The sequence below is a fragment of the Cnephaeus nilssonii genome (assembly GCF_951640355.1).
Source record: "Cnephaeus nilssonii genome assembly, chromosome: 18".
NCBI classification, from domain to species: Eukaryota; Metazoa; Chordata; class Mammalia; order Chiroptera; family Vespertilionidae; genus Cnephaeus; species Cnephaeus nilssonii.
The window spans coordinates 33,246,762-33,268,602 of NC_137089.1; the positions used below are offsets into that span (position 1 = coordinate 33,246,762).

At 43.1% G+C, this 21,841-nt stretch overlaps 1 protein-coding gene across 1 annotated transcript in view; it reads left to right on the plus strand.

The window, feature by feature from the left end:
- Window positions 1-21,841, plus strand: part of CLVS1 (clavesin 1) — a gene marked incomplete at both ends in the record, with an annotated part of 117,313 nt that overhangs the window by 84,357 nt on the left and 11,115 nt on the right. The window contains 2 exons of the mRNA XM_079796529.1: window positions 13,210-13,320; window positions 14,123-14,358. Coding sequence (XP_079652655.1) covers window positions 13,210-13,320; window positions 14,123-14,358 — 347 coding nt within the window. The remainder of the gene's footprint in view (window positions 1-13,209; window positions 13,321-14,122; window positions 14,359-21,841) is intronic.

Genomic DNA, 21,841 nt, shown 5'->3' on the forward strand with positions numbered 1-21,841 from the left:
AATTACAAAAATCATCTCAAAGGCTGAGTGTATAGTTTATGCAATAGAATAGGCAATGGACTTTTTGGTGTGGTGGTTTATTGCTCTCATGCTATTCTCTATTTCATTTGCTCTACAAATATTTATTGAACAGTGTCTGGGATATTAGGATAAAAGAGAGGAGATAGTTCTGCATGTTAGATGTGGTCACTTTTTGAAGTAAGCTCAGGATATACAGACTGGATCTCATTTCTGTGCTTGCCTGCTGTTAGATCAGCCGCAGCTCCATTTTGTATGAAGTTAGACTTGTAGACTGCTAAAATGTCATCAGTTCCTATCTCTGGCCCTATGGAGCTGTGAATACATTTTTACAAGTTTATTTAGAGTTAGAACCTGGCTCCAATCAGGAGGCCAGGGTGTGTGTAAGTAAAATGTTTGTCTTGATTCCATATCACATTCTACCTCTATTTCAAGAGACACCCAACCAGCATACAGTCCATGAACACCAATCCATCATTCTTACACACACCCTCTTCTACAGAGGGTTTATAGTCCAAACATTCATTTGGACATTTATATCTGTTTCATAGATTTTTAAAATATATATTTTTATTGATTTCAGAAAGGAAGGGAGAGAGAGAGAGATGGAAACCTCAATGATGAGAGAGAATCATCCATCGGCTGCCTCTTGCACACCCCCTACTGAAGATTTAGCCCACAACCCAGGAATCAAACTGTGACCTCCTGGTTCATAGGTCGATGCTCAAACCACTGAGCCACACCAATCAGGCTATTGCATAGATTCTTTGATTCAGGAAAAGCTTACCTGACAGTCCCCTCAATACATGCCACTTATAGCTCAGGATGTTGTGCTTTACTGTATATGGACTTATATTATTTGCTAATTGTATCTTCTCAAATAGAGTGAGGTTGCCTTGAGACCAACAAACAGCATGCCCCTGTCCTACCCCAGTCCTGTCACATGGTAGTGTGCCTTCCTGCCATTCATACATGATGATTGGTGGGATCGGTTTAGGGGTCAGGTAGAAAGCTATAGGTTGAACCACCTTTCCCACTCACTCCCATTTTATGAGTGTTCAGTGGAGGGTTTGACCTCTGTCAGCTGGTGGTACAGTGTCCCTGCATTTGATCTCCAGCCCCAGCGCCTACTACTACTGGACTAGCCTTGTGTTTGAGCACCTACTATGTGCCTGGCTCTGTGCTAGGTGTTTGAAAGCAGCATCTCTTCTCTGGGCTCAGCTGTTCCCTCCCTTCCTTCAGTACACTTACCCCATGGATAGAATGGAAACATAAAATGAAGTAGGGCTGCAGGATAATATTATAATATCCGGAATGAGACCCTGGAAATGTCATATACCTTTTGAGAGTCTTCTCCCTCAAGGGGTGAGTTTCTCATTTCTTTAGTATGAACTCCATGGAGGGCATGTGGCTAGGACAGCAGATTTCAATTATGCTGACATAAAACAACACGTTCTTCCCCTTGGAGCTGATGGAGATGCCCCCTGATGATGTTACCCTGTAGAAATCCATGTGGTTGCGTGTGTTTATGGAACCATTATCTAGCATTTTCTTGAAGATACCAGCTAATTCTGAAAGCCTCTAATCTGAAATAGAATACCTGAATGCTGTGGTATTCAATAAACATGGTGCTTTTGCTAATATAAAATACTTACAAGAATTTATGTTACCGCTAAAACACAAGAAAGCCACCTTCCCCAAGGTATATTACAATGGTGGTGATAAATTTTCTCTAATAGAAAATATCTAATTTTATTAGTAATAATCTTCTTTCCCTTGGCCCTTAAATTCCCCAAGATTCTCACAGCGGAGTTAAAAGCACAAACAGAATTCACAGTCCTGTTTGGTGAGCTGTGATTTTCTCTGGGATCATTTCTACCATGTTTTTTAAATTACCAAGGTAAGCTGCTCTCTGCATGAAAGCCTGGCTCACATATTGATAATGGTCCGTGTTTATGAAGGAGCTGAGTGTGCTTTCAGCACCCAGGCCAATGCGGTACATGAGTCAGTGCAGAAAGTCCTTTGACCGGTATGTTGTCGAGTCCACATACCTGTCAAAACCCTTTTGCAGATGACTTTATGAATCGTAAGTATGTGAATGCATCAGATCTCCAGAAAGGCTTATATCAAATGGTAAATTTCATGGCACCGCTGGGGCAGTTTGGTGTGATTTAACGAGAATTTTCTCTGGATAATGGAGTGTTTACAAGACAATATAGGCCTCTTGCTGCATGGAAGACTGGTGAGCAAGAAGAAGAGGTGTAGGAGACAGTTTTTTCAAAAAAGAAGGGAAAGTAAAATCCCCCCTCCCCCCTCCACGAAGGGCACTTATTTGCCCTCCACGTACAAGGCATGGATTTTTTTTCCCACCCAGCAAAGCAACAAACTTATAGTTAGGCAGTAAAAAGCAGTGTTCTCTGTCTGTGTAAAATGACTCTTGGACTCAAGAAGGGGTTGTGTTTAGCCCCCCCCCCCCCCCCCCGGCTCTTCTCCTGGGTCCCAGGTCACAGTGACCTGCCAGTCATCTCTGTGGGCTCTGCTACGGCTGGAGCCCTGCCTCAAGAGGACACCAAATCAGTGTTCAGCATGTTCCCGTTGAAAAGGAAGATTGTGCTCTGTGCTGACCTCAAATGCAGGTGTCATTCAACCTCTAATGGATGGTGCTGCTGTTTCCCGGGACAGGAGAAGAATGAAGTGGAGTGGAAAATAGGCTGATTGCTCAGGAGGACATTCAGTTCCCTGTTCCTTCGGGCTTGAGCAAGAAATCTCTGGCCTTCCCTCTTTCTAAAAGCTTAAAAACCATGGGCAAGCTGAGTAACATATGAATAACATAGGTTTTCAAATGACCTAAATGTACTTCTTAAAAAGACATAGAATGATTTTTTGAAATCACATGCAGGCCCCCTATAACTACTAGTATATGACTTTCATAATAGTTTTATTTTAAATAGTATCTGAAAATATTTAAGCCGTCACATTGTTAACTCAAGTCTGATAGATCTGTTCCCTGAAATACATTGTTTTCTGACCTACACAGACAGGCAAGTAAGTCCAAAATTTCCTCTTGTGGGTTTTTTTGAATATTGGTTTTGGTTAGTAGATTACCTTCCAAAGATGCCCTATGGTTTAAATCATGTGGGAAACCACAGATCAAACAGAGTTCAATGGGTTTCTTTGCTACTGGGCTTTTCCAAAGACTATCACTAAATAGATAAATGTGTTCCTTTACCTCCGAAGGGACTTGGCCTGGGGAGACCCTTCAGAATGAATATTCTGCAGTACTTACTTTGGGAAATGCTAGTTTAGGCCATCCCTTCCTTCCGACATAGTGGGGGATGCTCCGGCTGCTGGATGTTTGCAGCTGTGCCCTTGGCCGGAAACGCCAGCCCCAGGCAGCCATGTGGCTGGCTTCCCACATCACCTCCAGTCTTTACTCAGAGGTCACTTTCTCAGTGAGGCCGTCCCTGCCCAAGTTTTTACTTTTTATTTTTATTTTTTAAAATATATTTTTACTGATTTCAGAGAAGAAGAGGGAGAAAGAGAGAATCATTGATTAGCTGCCTCCTGCACACCCCCTACTGGGGATCAAGCTGCAACCCGGGCATGTGCCCTTAACCGGAATCAAACCCAGCACCCTTCAGTCTGCAGGCGGGTGCTCTATCCACTGAGCCAAACCGGCTAGGGCCCTGACCAAGTTTTTAAAATTCAAGCCCCTTCCTCAACAATCCTTAGCCTTCTTCCTAGTTTATTTCTAATGTAGCATCCTTATCTAGCTGTTTCTTGTTGTTGTTTTTACTAGTACTTTGGTTATTATCTCTTCCAACTAGAAGGTAACCTCCTTAAAGGCAGGGACCTTCACATTGCCCCACATTCACAGGACATTTCTCAGCCTTCATCTTACTCAGCTGCTCAGGAACCTTTGACATCATCGAATGCTCTGCCAATTGTGAAAGTGCTGAGATATTGCAAGAATGCCTGACAGGCCACCCTTCAGCCACCTGTCCTGTGTTCTTTTCATATTTCTTCCCTTTAAATATGACAGCCCTGAGGGCTCAGTCTTGGGATCTCGCCTCTGCTCTATCTTCACTCACTTGCTGGGTGAACTCACAAAGCACATGGATTTAAATCTCACCTACAAGCTGGTAACTCCCAAGTTATTTCCACAGCCGAGATGTCCCCTTCCATTCACTGTTAGTGTCTCATTAGAACAGGATAAGCTATGCTGTGTTTGGTTTTACTAACAGAATGAGCGTTTATTTCTCATGCCCATAGATTCCTCTACTGCAGTCCCCAGTTAGTTCTACTGGGCATGAATCCCTCCTCCAACAAGTGGCTCATAGTTTGGGACTCCTGTTTGGGGGCTCCCCCATCTTCTGGGGTCTCAGAGTCTTTCACTTCCAGCCACGTGGAGAAGGTAAAAAGATATGGAGGATTCACTTACGTTCGGTTGGTGGACCTTCCACCTACAGCTCATTCTCCAGAGCTTAGTCATATGTCTCACCTTGAAACAAGGGGACTGGAAACATAGTTTGGCCATGATCCTGGGAAGAGGAGAAGACAAGGGTATTGGGAGTTTCACCAACTCCATCCCAAGGATGAAGGAGCAGCACCACAAATAAATGTTATGACTTTGTCTAAGCCTGTCCTGATAGAATCCTCCCTGCTGTTTATGTTGGAGGTAGGTTGTTGGTAGTTTTGATGTAAAGAAGAGGTTTATATGTAGTGATTAGAAAATGAAATGTGCTAAGTTCAAGGATATTTCCAGCTGACTCAAAGCTCTGCAGTTCAAATGAAGTAAAACGTTCCCCAACAAGGCTGGAACTTATATGGAGATATTCAGGTTCATCTTTAAAACTTCAGAGTGCACATTAAAAATACTTGTTTATTCTATCCTAATAATAACTTTGACTCTCTTTCAATGACAACACTTTCAAACCATGATGATGGCCCTGTTATGAAAGGTACATAAAGCATGTGCAGCTACAACAAGATTAGGACATTTTAACTTGAATTTGAGATTTCAAGCATGAAATGTTTATTGTTTGATCTGAATTAGTAAGCATATGCATCCTGAAAACCCTCATGAAGATGGTCAAGGGTCCAAATTTTGCTGATGCAGAGTTTAACTGTCTTTAACAGAGTAATACAGTCGAGGAGATAAGAGTATGACTATCAGAACTGTTAGGTCTGGGTTCAGATTCATTCAATCTCTTACTTGATGTGTGAACTTGACCAAGGTTCTAACTATTTTAAATAAGGCTATGTTTTCTTATCTGTAAAAGTGGGATAATATAGATTTTATATATCTACCTACATAGATGATACCTACATAATATAGATGATACCTACATAATATTGTTGTCATGCTAAATAAGACAACACATATAAAAGTTTCTGGTAGATACTAAGTGCCCAATTCTTAGGTATTAAATTACCTTTACTGATTGCAATTTAAATATACTGTATATATATTATTTATTATACTTGCTTATTACATATTTAGTTACAGACCAAAGATATGTGTGTGGTTAAAAGCTTAACCTTTGCCAAATTTTTGACTTCTGTATTCCCTGCACCATGCTTCTTTCTCTAGGAGACAGCATGATTTCGTGAGTTTCTGCACAAAGAGGCAGGTTGAATCATGAGAAGAATGTTGCATCTTCCGGCATTGATTTTCTGTGCAAATCAGTGATTCAGGCACTCTGGGTTTCTCCATGAATCGGCTTGTAATTAATGAACAACAATCACCTATTTACCACTTAGGGGCCCTGTGGGAAAATTGAAGATGGAGTATTGTATACTCACTACAATGCATTTGCTATTTAATAGTCAAATAGAAACCATTTTTTTCAGGTCACTGTGGTTAGGAAGCTGGGAGTGATTTTTATGGCAGATAAAGTTCTCCTTGCTGGAGCTCAGCTCAGCAACTCAGAGTGACCAGGCTGTGGCTTTGCCTTCCACCCCTCTGTCCTCCCCGCAGTGGTCACCTCCTGAGTATGGTCACCTCCTGGCTCATCTCGCCTGGCAGCAATAAGATTGCCAGAGCCGAGGAAGACTGGAGTTCTGCTGTTTGGAGCTCTGCCATAGGAAGTAAAAAAAAGCAAATGAGATTATCTTGGTTTTCTTGTTACTAAAGGCTTTCTTACCAGGTGTGAGGTAGACACTAGTGTAATCAACATATTCTTTAAATTTATAGTCACATTTCCTGTTGTCTTGGCAGAAATTTGACAGGGGTACAACATGAGATGATTTTTTATTTATTTCCCTCCTTCTTTCATTGCTTCCTTCTTCCTTCTTATGTTTTTATTTTTAAAAATAGAGACCACTGCCCAGGCTGTTGTAGTTCAGTTTGTTAGATCATCGTCTCATACACCAAAAGGTGGCGGATTCAGTTCCCAGTCAGGGCACATACCAGGTCAGGTTTCATCCCCAGTTGGGGCATGTGTGGGAGGCAATGGATCCATGTTTCTCTCTCTAAAAAAAAAAAAAAAAAGAAAAAGAAAGAAAGAAAGAAAGAAAGAAAGAAAGAAAGAAAGAAAGGAAGGAAGGAAGGAAGAAAGAAAGAAAAAAAGAGAAAAGATAGAAATCACCTGTAAACTTATTCCTAGAAAATAGTGCGGTGGGGCTAAGCAAAATGTAGGAGCTCCTAGTGGCAAATAAACTCTTGAAAACTCTCAATCATATATTTATGAACTCTGCTCTGAGGAGCTACCATGAACCACAGAACCTGAACTCTGAAATCTGCATCCTTTTCTCAAACAAAGCGTTGTCACTTCGCTTGCTGCCACTGGACAATGCATTGATCGAAGGCAAGGAACACACCTCATGTATCCCCGTATCCCTGCATTTCCCTCAGAAAAGGAGCTCAATAGCTGCTTGCTGATCTGTTGAACAGACCTGAGCATGGGAGAGATCATCAAGGAGCGTTGTTTGGGCTGCAGCCAGGGAAGGTTCTGAGCTTGGGCTGCCAGTTTCACTTACTGTGGTTAGAATTGCCAAAAGGCTGTAATTGTTCTAGGATCTGCAGATAAAACTTTGTCTTCTAGCACACCCTGCTCTGATCCTGCATAAAAACCCAAGTCCTTCCTCACCTCAAGAGAACACTGGGTTGGTACAGCTTCACAGAAGTCAACAGTACCTTTCAGGAGCCTATATCTGAAGAAAATCAATAGCCCCATAATCAGTTGGAGCCTTTGCCCAACTGCCTTCCTAGTAAACACATTCTGTCTCTCTCTCATGCTTACTACCGATTCATATGAAGCATTTGGAGTGGAATTGGATTGTGTAAGCTCCACTTTGTTGCAAATAGGTGGATGTGTGACTTTCATACTAATGACTACCACATGCGACAATAGAAACCTATCACCATGAAATATAGCATTTTTAGAAGGTTCTTTTACATCAGTGACACCCATTTATGCTGCTGAAAATGCTTGTATCTGTCTGCTGTGATGTAGGAAATGGGAGTCATTAGTAAGACATGCATGAACTGAACAGATGAAACCAAACTTCATGCTTGGGTCTTTACGCCGCCTGCAGACCTCCATGCATACAGTTACATGAATGAATGGATGCTTTCAGTCAAGGCCCTGGGAGATATGCAGCTACTAACGGGGCGGAGCTGGGGGGCCGAGGAGAAGGTCTGTAAACAGCTCAGGTGCTTGTTCTCTCTGTTTTCATCTTTGCATTTGGCTTTCAAAGGCATCTTCATGGGTGGGGTGAGTTCACAGTATTTGTGCGTCTGAATTGTCCTATTCTAGTTTCCAGGGAAGAGCAGAAGTGGTGAGAAAGGAGGAGAGTGAGACAGGGCAGCCAAGCTCCCGAGCTTCACAGGGCAATGCAATGTTGAGGTCAGGTGTGTTTTGAACTGTGGTGTGAAGGGTGTTAGCCTGCAGGCATTACACATCTCAGAAAAGACCACATTATGCAGCAGGAAACTCCGCCAACTGCCCCTCGAAACATCTGTATCTGATTGTAAAAGAAAGATAGGAAATAGTTTTGCCTCTATCATGCTGCTCCTAAATCCTGATCGAACGGAAGAAATGGCAGCTGAGGGATGCTTAAATAGTGCCGTGCGAAAATGAAGTGTGAACAAAGTGCCCGTTAAATAATGAAACACATTTCTAATGGATTGCAAGAGCCTCTTAGTGGTGCCCAGGACTCCCGGAGAAAATAAAGAAGAGGCACTTAGAATGCCCTGCAATGTATCTTGCGCCTACAATTTACCTTGGCATTTTTTTGTTGAACATTCCATGTAAGACAGAAAAGATCATCCTTAGAAATGTTTCTACCTTACTTTTAAAAATGGCTGCTCCCATTAACGGAGAGTTTTGAAATAGTCACAATAATCATACTTTTAAAATTTTATTTTAAGATAATGGTAGATTCACATGCAGTTTAAGAGATAATGCAGCAAGATCCCATAGAGCCTTTAGTTGGTTTCCCCCACTGGTAACACCTTGCAAATCTAGAGGACAATATCACAACCAGTATATTGATATTGATGCAGAACATTTTCATCACCACAAGGATCACCCATGTTAACCTCCTGTAGCCACACCCACTCCTTAATCCCAAGCAAACACTAATATTTAGTTTCTATCATTTTGTCATTTCAAGAATGTCATATGGTAAATGGAATCAGACGTATAGACTTTTAGGGTTGGATTTTTCCACTTAGCCAAATTCTCCAGAGGCTCATTCAGATTGTTGTGTATGTCAGTAAATGTTCCTTTTAAGTGGTGAGTGGTATTCCATGGTATAACTGTACCAATTGGTTAACCATTCACTCATTGAAGATATGTAGGTTAATTCCAATTTGGGCTATTGTGAAAAACTCTGCTCTATTTTCACCCAGGTCATAGTTTCTCTTTTCCACTCTTTCACAGGGTAAATGTTTTTAATTTTGACAACAGCTAATTTATTACTCTTTTATTTTCTAGATTATGCTTTTGGAGACATCTAAAGTCTTTTTGCTTAGTCTGACTTCCTAAAGGTTGTGGCCTATATTTTTTTCTAAGATGTTTATAGCTTCATGTTTTACGTTTAAGTTCATGATCCATTTGGAGTTAACTTCGAATGAGATGTGTGGTTGTCAGGTTCATCTTTTGACCTGTGGAAGAGCAATTGTTCCACCACTATTTGTTGAAAAGCTTTCTTCCCTCCATTGAAATGCTTTCCACCTTATTAAAAAACCAGTCGGGTATATTTGTGTGGATCTATTTCTGAATTCTCTATTCTGCTTCACTGACCTATGCATCTTTTCCTCCTCCAATGCCACACAGTCTTGATTACTGTAGCTGTATAAAGAGTCTTAAAATTGGATGGAATGATTCCTTCCACTTTATTCTTCTTTTCAAAGTGTGTTAACTATTGTAGGATCTATGTTTTCCATATAAATTTTAAAAGAATCCTATCAATGTCTACAAAAAAAAAATCTTAATTACTAGTAGCTTTTGCTAGGTACTGCATTAAACCTGTCTATCAATTTGAGAGGAATTGGCATATTTAGTATGTCGTCTTTTCTGAGTTACAATATAATATGCCTCTCCATTTATTGAAATCTTCTTTGATTTCTTTCTTCAGCATTGTGTAGTTTTCAGCATACAAATCCTGCATGTGTCTTGTTAGATTTATGCATAAATATTTAAATTTTTGAATGATTTTAAATGGTGATATATTTTAAATTTTGATGTCTTTATGTTTATTGTTAATATATAGTAATATGATGGAGTCTCTGTATGTTTCTCTTTTATCCTGCAATGCTGATGAACTATTTAGTTATAGGAGGGTTTTTGTTTGTTTATTTTAAATAGATTCTTTGGGATTTTCTATGTTGGTAATCATGTTATCTGCAAATAGAGACCTATTTTTCCTATTTGTTTTTATTAAGAAAGGGTGTTGAATTTTATCACATGCCTTTTCTGCAACAATTGATGATCGTGTGTTTTCCCTGTTTAACCTGTTGATATGATGGGTCACCTGGGATTTGTAAAGGCACCTGGGATTTGTTTTAACTAAGCATGGTAAGACACACAGTTGCTAAGAACAAAAACCAACAAAGTGTTACACTGTCATTGAATCAAGGCTTACCATCTTTTTAAAAAATCTTTATTGTTGAAAGTATTACATATGTCCCCCTTTAAGGCTTGAGCTAGATCTGCTCCAGCTCCTAAGAAGTGCACCTCCCCGAGGGTGGTGGGCCCTCTTAGGGACCTGGGGGACATTTGTGTGGCAGACAACTTCCCCTTTACCGGCAGTTTGCTAACATGACCAGGCTACATGACCAACACTGATGGACATTGCCCGGAAGAGGGTTGTGTCTGCTAATTTTCCCTCCTTCACCTTTCTATTTGCATCACACACACACACACACACACACACACACACACACACACACACATCATCCTATATAATAAATAGGTAATATGCAAATTGACCCTCACACCCTCACAAGATGGCTGCCTATGACCAGGCCAGCAGGGGGGTTAGTGAGGGATGACCAAATGACTAAACAGCAGGCTGCATGGGGCGACCAGGCCAGCAAGGGGGGGGGGGGCAGTTGGAGGCGACCAGGCTGGCATGGAGGGAGCAGTTGGGGGCAACCTGGCCGGCAGCAGGGGGCAGTTAGGGGCGATCAGGCCAGCACACAGAGGCAGTGAGGGGCAATCAGGCCAGCAGGGGGGGGCAGTTAGGGGTGACCAGGCAGGCAGGCAGGTGAGTGATTAGGAGCCAGTGGTCCAGGATTGTGAGAGGGATGTCTGACTGCCGGTTTAGGCCCAATTCCCAGGATCGGGCCTAAACCAGCAGTCAGACATCCCCCAAGGGGTCCCGGATTGGAGAGGGTGTAGGCCGGGCTGAGGGGACCCCCACCCCATACATGAGTTTCATGCACCGGGTCTCTAGTTATTAATAATATGGTCAGGCTCATTTGAGAATACCCAGAATATTTGCACATTGCCTTTATTGCACAGGAGGTCCTTCATTTGCATTTTATAGATGGAACTTGAAGAAAAGTCATCCTGTTTCTCCTCTGGCCTAAACCCAGAAGTCTGAGGCATACGATTTTATGTGAATTTATGTGCACATGGTCACTGGCTGAAGGAGAGCAGTAAAAACGCACTGGGCCTTCAAGCTGGCAGACTCGAAGCCAGAGCCACCCTGGAGAGAACTGACAGGGTCTCAGGCCTGTGTTTTGTCTTCTACCAGTAACCTCCTCTGACACAAATAGAAGACAGTTCTGATGGCTTTGATGATGGAGGTTCCATAGACTAAAGCTAAGGCTCTCTAGATATTTTTAAAAGATTAATATTTTCTTTTGAGATTTTACCTTTTGCCTCTAGAGTATTATAGAGTTTTCTTCCACTTTACTAATCTAGAAATGTGTAATATAACAGACTCTCAGCAGAAATAAAATTCTTCTTATTGGTCCTATTTAAAAGAAAAACACAGTAAAGCCCTGGTTTTATAGCTAAACCCTTTCCTCTCATTCTACAGCCCCTCAGAACCCATGTTTAGTGGGTGGAATAATGGATTATACTTCTGAATAACAAGTTGCAAAGGACCAAAAAGAGTAAGATTAGTGCTTAGCACTTACTGCCAAGGAAAAACTTGGGGAAATGGCTTTTTTTTAAGAAAAGAATTTTTAGATCCCAAACTGTTCCTAAAAGGGAAAAGACTACCTTATTAAGAGCTTTTCTATTTCTCAATTCAGATTTAGAATAATGAGAGATTATGACAAATGTCCAAATTAGTATAAATGATCTCTCTACCCTTACTTGGTGGCTTCATTAAGTTTTTTTAAAAATAAATAAATAAATAAATAAATAAATAAATAAATACATTGCAAGATAAAAGACCTTTAATTGAAATTGTCTAGTATAACCTTCAAAATATCTAATTTCTTTGTTCTATGTAAAATGTCTACATAGAGGCAAAAATACTTTTAAGTTTTTCAAATGTCAACCCTAAGCACAGTTGCATGTATTTATTGGAAACTAGGTCTTGGTATAAAAAATGCCGAGAGAGCCTGTAGACTCAGAGGGTTCTGAAAAAAAAAAAAAAAAGTTAATAACCCTCTTTCCATGTTACTAAAAATGACCCAGGCAAGGCATTTCAGACACCTGCAGGAAGCAGCAAGCTACCTGAACTCTTAGCTCAGACAGCCAGGCCCCTTCTGCTTTCATCTCATCTTGCTAACCTTTGCAAAGACATTTGTTGCACCGAAATTGATCGCCAGCACACTTGGCAATTCAAATTGCATTAGATGCTCCTTCTTTTTAAATTCCATTAACCAAGATGAACGCCATGCAATCTGGGGGAGCCCTTCAGTGGGACCTCAGGTGCTGGGGGACTAGCTCAGACTTTGTGATCAAGGCTCCTTATTCTGTGAACCTAATCAGCACTGACAGCAGCTTCTCGGCTTCTAAAACACGCCTGTGCCCTGATCTGGATTCCAAAATTGGAACCATTTTAAAAACGCTGTTAGTATTTCCGGGTACTTACAAAATGCGTTGATCTGCAGAAAAAGAGGAGCTCCACTAGGAGAATTCACTAGCCCATCCATCAACAAGTATCTTTTCTCTGGGACCTATTGTGTGGCTCCCTGGATGAAGTGAGGACCTGATTCTGTAATCTGTGAAAAAGGTGCTGGTACCCTTGGTGTCTGTGGATTCGGAGATCCTTTGAAATTCTTTCCCAACCCCTTTCTACAGAGCCTCACTCACCCACAAAGTACAGCCATTGTCATGGTGATGGGGGCGGGGGTGGGGGGGGTGGGGGAGGGCTGGAGCAGGTGAGCAGAGAATGCGGGTAAGCAGGGAGACCTGTGCTTAGGGCTCCTGGGAACTGAAACCTTGGTTCCTTCAGGCCACAGAGAATTCTGATTCTCTCCTATCCAGCTGCACACGCTCCTGCTATGTGGGTGGACACCTAATTGTGACTTGGGAAAGGCAGGCCTGGCACCCACGTACGATATTTAAGTTGTGGAGTCAAAGGGGTTGGGGAGTCAGGGCAAGGGGAACAGAGGACACCTCGGCAGATAGGAAGGGTGTGTTTTCTGTCTTTCCCACCAATAGCGAGAGCTTCCGAGAGAAGACAAGGTTGTCCTCCGGATTGTGGCCCTGCTGGCCCAGGCTAACCTGCACCACGTGCTCCGCGCTCACTGAGTGTGTTTCTCTCTTTCCACCCCAGGACAGCTTTCCCGCCCGCTTTGGAGGAGTCCATTTCGTCAACCAGCCCTGGTACATTCATGCCCTGTACACGCTCATCAAGCCATTCCTTAAAGACAAGACCAGGAAGCGGGTAATGACAAGAAGCGCCCAAAGCCGGGAATGTGGGGGAGGTATGGGGGAGGGGGGACAACTACAGTGCCCCTCCTCTCAATCTCTCTCTCTCTCTCCCTTTCTTCTTCTTATTTCTCTGTGGTTTTCTGCGTTTCCGCAGTCCCTGAGCGTTTGAGCTGCAGCTGGAGTTTGCAAATGGCCTGGATTCAATCAATAATTTAGTAGCACTGGGTTATTTTCAGAGTCCCAGTGACAAACCAAAGGGAATTTTGAAGGCATGCAAATACCAGATGCCCATGTTGCTGCCAATGCTTGTGGGAGGTATGGGGTCAAGCAGCTTCCTGTTCATGGAATATTTTAATAGCCAACATTTAGGAAGAAGCTGCCACTTGGTGTAGGCCTGGGAGTAAAGGGGAGTACCGAGGGGGGGTGCAGAGGGCAGAGAATGCACCAGGAGAGAGGAGAGAGCAATGTGGAGGTGCATATGCAGCATGCCTCGGGGTGGGTGGTCTGCACCACTACTCTTCATCAGCAGGGATAATTAGGAGATCCCTGTAGCTGTAAATTGGGGCCAGGGCCGCATCCTACCCAATTTGTTCATAAACTTCCTTTTTTAAGGACGGTGAGCGCAGCCCCTTTTCTGAGCAATAAATGAACGCTTCATGAAGACAAAGCTCTAGACACAGAATTGAATGCCTCCTTAAGTACATGATCAGCTCAGCGGCGCCGCATCCGAGGCGTCATTGCTCCATTGTGTATCAGGGGAAATATTCCGTCATACGTTTTGGAGTTTTGAATTGCTAACTACTTTTTCTTTCCAGATTTTCCTGCACGGGAACAATTTAAACAGCCTTCACCAGCTCATACACCCGGAGTTTTTGCCCTCTGAATTCGGAGGAACCCTTCCTCCTTACGACATGGGAACTTGGGCCCGGACATTACTCGGTCCCGACTACAGTGATGAAAATGACTATACGCACACGTCCTACAATGCGATGCACGTGAAACACACGTCCTCCAGCCTGGAGAGGGAGTGCTCACCCAAGCCGATGAAGAGGTAAGGCCTGGCTTAGCAGAACCTCCAGTCGGAGGTCAACGGGCATTTTTGACTTGGGTCTATTGTGGGTTAAGTAATTGAAGACCTTTACGGGCACAGAACTTAAAAAAGTAAATTGGAATACATTCTCAGCTGCTTTCATCAGAATTGGAAGCAAATGGGACTTGGCTGGCCCAGAAATATAGCTGTCCCCTTGTATTATAGAAACTGTTAAAGGCTACGACCTCACTCACGGCATGATTACAGTCTTAGTCTCTAAGGAGTCTGCTAATGCCACAGACTGAAGTGTTGGACCTTTGAGACACAGTGGCTGGAAAAGCAGGCAGCTAGAGAATGTCCTCGTCATCCGTGCATTTGGAACCATTTATTGAGCATTTACTTAGCTGAAGGCACTGATTAGTCACTGGGAGTACAAAGGTGAAGAAGACATGGAAAGAACAGAGCGTGGGCCTGGAGAAAACCTGCTGAGCAAGACATTCGAGCTGAGATCTAAAGGATGAAAATCAGCAGCCCAGGCTTAAATGGGGGGGCGGGGGGGTGGAAAGAGGCTCCAAGCAAAGGGGACACTCAGAAGCATGGAGGCACTAGAGGGATGGGACACTTGACTGAGGCAGACAGGAATGCAGGGGTTGGGGGTGACAGTGCACGTGTTCTCAAGTTCCCGAGACTGTTCCATCCAGGCGGTGAAGTACATTGCATCTCTGCATACTGTGCCATGGAAGAGGTATTTTTAAATTGATATACAAATAACATGTGAGGGATTTCTCATTGCAAAAAAATAAAACCTTATATTTAAGGCTAAATTCCCCTTCAGCCACTATCTTGAATCCCAATCCCTCCCCATAGGTAACCACTGTTATCAGACTGGGGTAGACATTTCCATTCAATTCTCTAGGTAGTACAGTGTATGGGTTTGCTGGGGCTGCTGTGACAAAGTCCACAGACTAGGTGTCTTAAACAATGGAAATGTATTTTCTCACAGTTCTGGAGGCTAGAAGTCCAAGATCAAGGTGTTAGCAGGGTTGTTGTCTTCTGAGGCGCCTCTCCGTGGCTTATAGATGATCCTATTCTCCCCATGTCTTCACATAGTCTTCCCTCTTTTTATATGGACATCCATCATATTGAATTAGGGCCCACCTCACTTGACCTTAACTACCTATTTAAAAATTCTGTATCCAAACAGAATTGGAGGTCCTGGGGGTTATGACTTCAACATACAAATTTTGGGTGGACACACTACCCTGTCGCATCTTGTTATGTAATGTCTGTGTTAGTAAATTTAGTCATAGTTCCTGTTTTCAATACTACATAGCATTCCAGAACATGGATAAATCAGACTAGCCATTTCCTTTTGATGGGCATTTAAGGGTGGCTCAATGACTGTCTTTGATATGCCTCCTCATTCTCATAGGAAAGTCCCTCTGGGTAGACTTGGAACTTGGAAGTTGCTGGGACAGAGGGTGTGTGCATTTTCTTTTTTTCATTTTCCAGCTGTATGATGACACCATTCATATAGTCAAAACATTCAATTCTTGTAATTTCCAGGAAGTTTGGGTTAATTTTTGTTGTAGCCTCACCATGGACAAAGTTGGGCTGAGTATATGTAGTCATTCCTGCTCTTACTTATTTATTAAACTTATCAGAGATCCAGAGAATTATTTATAGAGAAAGGGGCCTAAAACCCCCAAGCTGCATCTCCACTGGCTCGAGTAAAGCATGGCCCCAATTCTCAGGTCCATCCTATCCCACCGTATGTGGTCAGTGATTGGAGGTGCCAGCGCTTTGGGGTCTGGTCCGCATGTGCCCTGGTAGGATTTCTGTTGGTCCTTTTGACCAAGTGCTTTCATCCTTATGTTCTCTCAGTATCCCTCCTGGATCCCACATATAAGAAGTGAGGTGTCATAAAGACATTGTGAGCCATCTGATTTTGGGGGTGAGGATGGAGAAGATAGGGGAAAAGCCTAGACTAAGTTCAGATTTCTGAGCCAGAAAGAAATTTTAAGTCACGTTGCCCCATCCTGGTCCCTGCCTGGGTAGTAAAAGTCCGTTTAACTGTTTTCAGCTGTCAATAGAATCGGCCATGACCTTAGTGATCTTTCCGCCCGAAACCCTCTTTTTACGGGGCGCACATATGCATTTGCTGGATAACTACTCATTTCCGGCAGAAGTCGTGCATCATCATGAAGTACAAGCCATACAAAAAGCATGAGGGTGGCAGTGTGGGAACAGGAGGGCCTTGTCTTCCACGCAGTCAGGGCATAAAGGGTCCGTATTGCTGGGTGGCATGGGAACAGATGTCCTGTGTGGATGTTACGTTCAATAAAATTACAAAATGCATCCTTTCTGAATGAATGACCCACAGTCTCAGCTGCTCCCTCATTGTCATGTGGCTGGTTTTCGGGGAAAAAGAATGGAAGTTCTTAGTTTGGGGGTGTCGTTCCTACTCAGCAGCTAAGGCCTGAGATGTTGCTTCTAGAAGCAAAGACCTCTTGGGTAAGTCATAAAATGCCCGGTGTTTTATGCAGGTTGTTGGACAGGAATTGGTTAATATTTCTTAAAGAACAAAGAAAAATAGCTGCTTAGCCTCATCGCTGCCTGTGAATCTTGCTGAGACACAGCTTTCGCTTCTGCGGCAGAAACGAAGGGGCCCTCTCCTTAGGATTCAGCCACGCACCGTTGGAGTGAAAGGCAATTCTGCACAATGAATTTGGTCCCTGAGAAAATGAACGGGGCTGGAAAAAACGTGTGCCGGGCATGTTTTCTCTTCTTTTTTACACAGAATGACATGGCAGATTCTGAGATAAAGTGTTTGGAGCTCCTGGCAAAGCGGAAGTAAGATTGAATTAGAGGGAAATGGACAGATGTGGCTGCACGGCTTGGGTGCAGTTTCAAGTTCAAACAGTTCCGTTACGCACGGTGTATGTTCTGAGGAAGATTCCTGTTTGCCCAAGCACCACGGTCAGATGCAAGCACTTGAGAAGGGAGGTGTAGTCCAGGCCAGAAAAAAACAAAGAACATTTCTTCCTTGTGAGCAGGTTGCTGTTGGTAAACAAACATTTTGCTGGATTCCAATAAAGCCGATGCTGTGTATGCCCACTCACCATCTAGCCAGCAGTAAATCTCTCTTATATGCTTTAATGATCGGAGTGTGTGCTAAAAACCTCTTTGCTGTGTCATTCTTGAGAAACAGGGTGCTGCTTGCATTCAGAATTATGGTTTCTTTTCAGATTTAGGCAAACCCTTGTTGTAGATAGCATTTGGGCTTACCGTGTCCACATTGTGGTGTTGGAGTTTTTATGCCAAGGCCACAAATAAGTGCGCTGAGCTTCCAGCATCTCCCTGGAAACCTCTGTGTTCCTGTGACGCTGGCGATCTGCCTGGGAGCCCTGCTTCACTTTGCTCCGCTGCTCGGACAGGCCTCTGAGGTGCCATTACACGTCACCACATCCTAACCCCCGCCTGCTGGCTGATGCTTCGTGACTCGGACGCGGTGGTTACACTGTTCTCTTCCTCTCTGTTTGTCTTTATTCCCCAATTTTGCTACGTGTGGGTTCTTGCCATTTTCTTCTACTGATTTCTTTAGCTCTGTGACCTTGGGCAAGTCACTTAACCCTGCCACATCTTGGCTTCCTCAGTTATTAAGTGGATATAACCCCAGGGGGCCAGTGTTAGAGTGGAATGACAGAGGCGTGACTAAGTACCCAGGAAGCACTGAAAAACAGCTCAATAAGTAGTGCTTTCTTCCCCAATGTTGTACGTGAGGGTTTCCATTGTGATTTCTTTCTCAATGGAAGTTTCTACTAAACAATGAAAAGTCCCAAGCCCCCAACAGAGAAGCAGGCAATGACTGCGCTTGGTTCCCTTGAAAGGAGATGCCTTGAATTCCTGGTTAGAAGTCAGACTTACAGCCCTAGCCGGTTTGATTCAGTGGGTAGAGCATAGTCCCGCAAACTGAAGGGTCCCCGGTTTGATTCCAGTCAAGGGCACATGCTTCTGGTTGCAGACTTAATCCCCGGGCCCTGTCGGGTGCGTGCAGAAGGCAACCAATCAATGTGTCTTTCTCATATTGATGTTTCCCTCTCTGTCGCTCCCCTTCCCTTCCACTCTCTCTAAAATTCAATGGAAAGATATCCCCAGGTGAGGATTAACAAAACAAACACAAAAACACACACAAAAAAATAAATTAAAATTTTAAAAAAGTAAGACTTACATTGGCCAATTCCATTCTGTGCTGTATTTTATGCATTGGGCCAGGATCTTTGGAACCCTGCACCCAGGATGTGGCCAGGAAGAGAAGGTGCAGGACACAGAAGGCAAAGCCAAGGAGAAGGAGGAATCCACGACACAGACCTCTTGCCTCTCTTCCTTCTTGTCTCTCAAGCGGCCTCCTCTTCACCACCCTGGCCTGGCCTCAGTCGGATCAGCCCCTTTTTGCCAGGCCTCCTCTGTCACGTCTTTGTCCTGATTCATTTGCTTCCTAGCACTTCCCACTTTCCAGAGCTTTCCATTTGCTTCCACATGGTCACTGTGAGCCCCTTTCCCCAGCTCTGGAAACAGGTGTTTCCTAGACTTGTTTTGAGGATTCTTGAAAACTGAGCTTTTCAGGTTTTGAGAATTAAAAATATATATATTTAAAAAATAGATAATTTTTAAAAATAGATAAAATAGACAGATTATTATCCCCATGTTATAGATAAAGTAGCTGGGGCACACAGAAGTTAAATGATTTACCCACAACTAGTAGGTGGCAAAATATTGTAAATTTGTTTTCTTTATTCCAGGTCAAATTCTTTCTCCTGTATCATCTGTTATCACGCTGTTTGTGCCTCCCTGCTTCCCTGCCTCCCTCTCTCCTTCCCTCCCTTTCTCTCTCCCTCCTTTCCTGCCTTCCTTCCACAAGTGTTTATTGAGCACCTTCTTGGGTATTGCATTTGCTCAGCTTTCTTGGATAAAGTCTATTCCCATTCCTGCCAGCCTCAATTCTACCCAGTCTTTTCCACTCAGTTGAAAAGCAAGTTTCTTATCACACTGTCCTTGCGATGTGCTGTTCCTAAACCCCATCTGGGCAGGGAAGGTACAGACCCTCAGGAAGAAAATTGATATTCAGGCTAATCTAGTAATATCAGAGAAGATCCATTAACACGTTAAAATTGAGATCCATTAATGTACTATCAGTTGACTCAAAAAAATAGGCCCATGAAAGGTCATTTTCATGGAGAACACCATCCTTTGCCAACTCCCATGGAATGGGTCATCTTCCTTGTCTCAGCTGTTGGCAGCTTCTGGTGTTTTTCTACCTGTTTTCAAACATCACATTCTAGCTCTACCAAAGCCACTCCACTGAAGCTGTGCACCACCAGTTCAAAGGGGGGAGAACCACGAAGAACAATTAGAATGCGCTAGAACGGACTGACAGCTCTTTGTGCCAGACTAATTCTGATGAAATACGACTCTATCCAACGCAGGAGGTGCAAGCACCTGCAGCCATTTGCTGTGCTATTTTAAGTTCTGATCGGCAGCAAAAATACCTCTCCAGAAATACCTGCATGTTGAAAACACGTAATTTTTCACACTCCTTCTGACCGTATCAGAATTCCTGAATCCACATCAAAATAAATATAGCAGTGTGTTCCATTCCTCAGAACTTTGCAGACCCACATACACGGAGAATGTGGAGCGAGTCCAAGGCTAGTTGACTGGTTCAGGTATAGACTGGGCCATAAGGCATCTATTAGACCTCCCTCTGATACCCCGGGTCCCAATGAAGGATTTGGGCACAACCTACTAGTTAGGATCTTGAATTCTCTCACACTTCAGGTGCACTAGGGCCACTCTGCTTAAGGGAATTCTTTGGTAAATTGCTCAGTAAAATCAAGAATACTTGCATCATGTAATTAATCTCCTGCTCCATAGCTATTTTAAAAAAAAATCTTTATTGTTGAGAGAATTACAGACATCCCCTTTCCCCTCCCCCATTGCCCCCTCCAACTGGTTCCCGCCCCACCCCAGGACTTCACCATCCTACTATCTGTGTCCATAGATAATCTCTTCCCACCCCCCCCCCCCTTCCCTCTGAGATTCACTGTCAGTCTGTTCCATGCTTCAGTGCCTCTGATTGTTTTATTCACCAGTTTATTTTGTTCATTAGATTCTTTGTTCATTTATTTTGATTTTTAGATTTGATTGTTGACAGATATATATTTGTTGTCATTTTATTGTTCATATTTTCTATTTCTTGGTCGTCCTCCTCCTCCTCCTCCTCCTCCTCCTCCTCCTCCTCCTCCTCCTCTTCCTCCTCCTTCAATAATACCCTTCAACATTTCATATAATACTGGATTGGTGGTAATGAACTCCTTTTTCTTGTTTGTGAAGCTCTTCATCTGACCATCAATTCTAAATGAGAGCTTTGCTAGACTAATCTTGGTTGTAGGTCCTTGCTATTCATCACTTTGAATATTTCTTGCCACTCCCTTCTGGCCTGCAAAGTTTCTGTTGAGAAATCAGCTGACAATCGTATGGGCACTCCCTTGTAGGTAACTAACTGCTTTCCCTTTCTGCTTTTAAGATTCTCTCTTTGTCTTTAACCCTTGGCATTTTAATTATGAAGTGTCTTGGTGTGGGGCCTCTTTGGGGTCCTCTTGTTTGGGACTCTCTGCAATTCCTGAACTTGTAAGTCTATTTTTTTCACCAGGTATGGGAAGTTTTCTGTCATTATTTCTTCAAATAGGTTTTCAATACCTTGTTCTCATCTCCTTCTGGCACCCCCATAATGTAAATGTTGGTACACTTGAAGTTATCTCAGAGGCTCCTTACACTATCTTCATATTTTTAAAATTTCTTTATTGATTATGGTATCACATAATTGTCCTCATGCCCCCATTCCCATCCCAAACCCCTCCCCATGTATGTCCCCACCCCCCTGTTGTCCATGACCACTGGTTAGGCTTATATGCATGCACACAAGTCCTTTGGTTGATCTCTCCCCCTTATCTTCATATTTTTTTGATTCGTTTTTCTTTTTGCTTTTCGGATTGGGTGTTTTTTGCTTTCTCATATTCCAAATAATTGATTTGATCCTCAGAATCCTCTACTGTTGAATCCCTGTAAATTGTTCTTTATTTCAGTTAGTGTATGCTTAATTTCTGACTGGTCCTTTTTCATGTCTTTCACATTCTCACTAGGATCCTTGAAAGTCTCATGAAGATCCTTGAGTAATAACCTTATAACCATGGTTTTAAACTCTGTATCCAGTAGTTTTCTTGCTTTCATTTCTTTCATTTGTGACACGTTTCTTTGTCTCTGCGTTTTGGCTGCTTCCCTGTGTTTGTTTCTATGTATTATGTAGAGCTGCTATGTCTCCGAACTTGGTAGAGTGGCCTTGTATAGTAGGTGTTCTATAGGGCCCAGTGGCCCAACCTCCCCAGTCACCTGAGCTGGACACTCTAGATGCACCCCTGTGTGGGCTCTGTGCACAGTCTTGTAG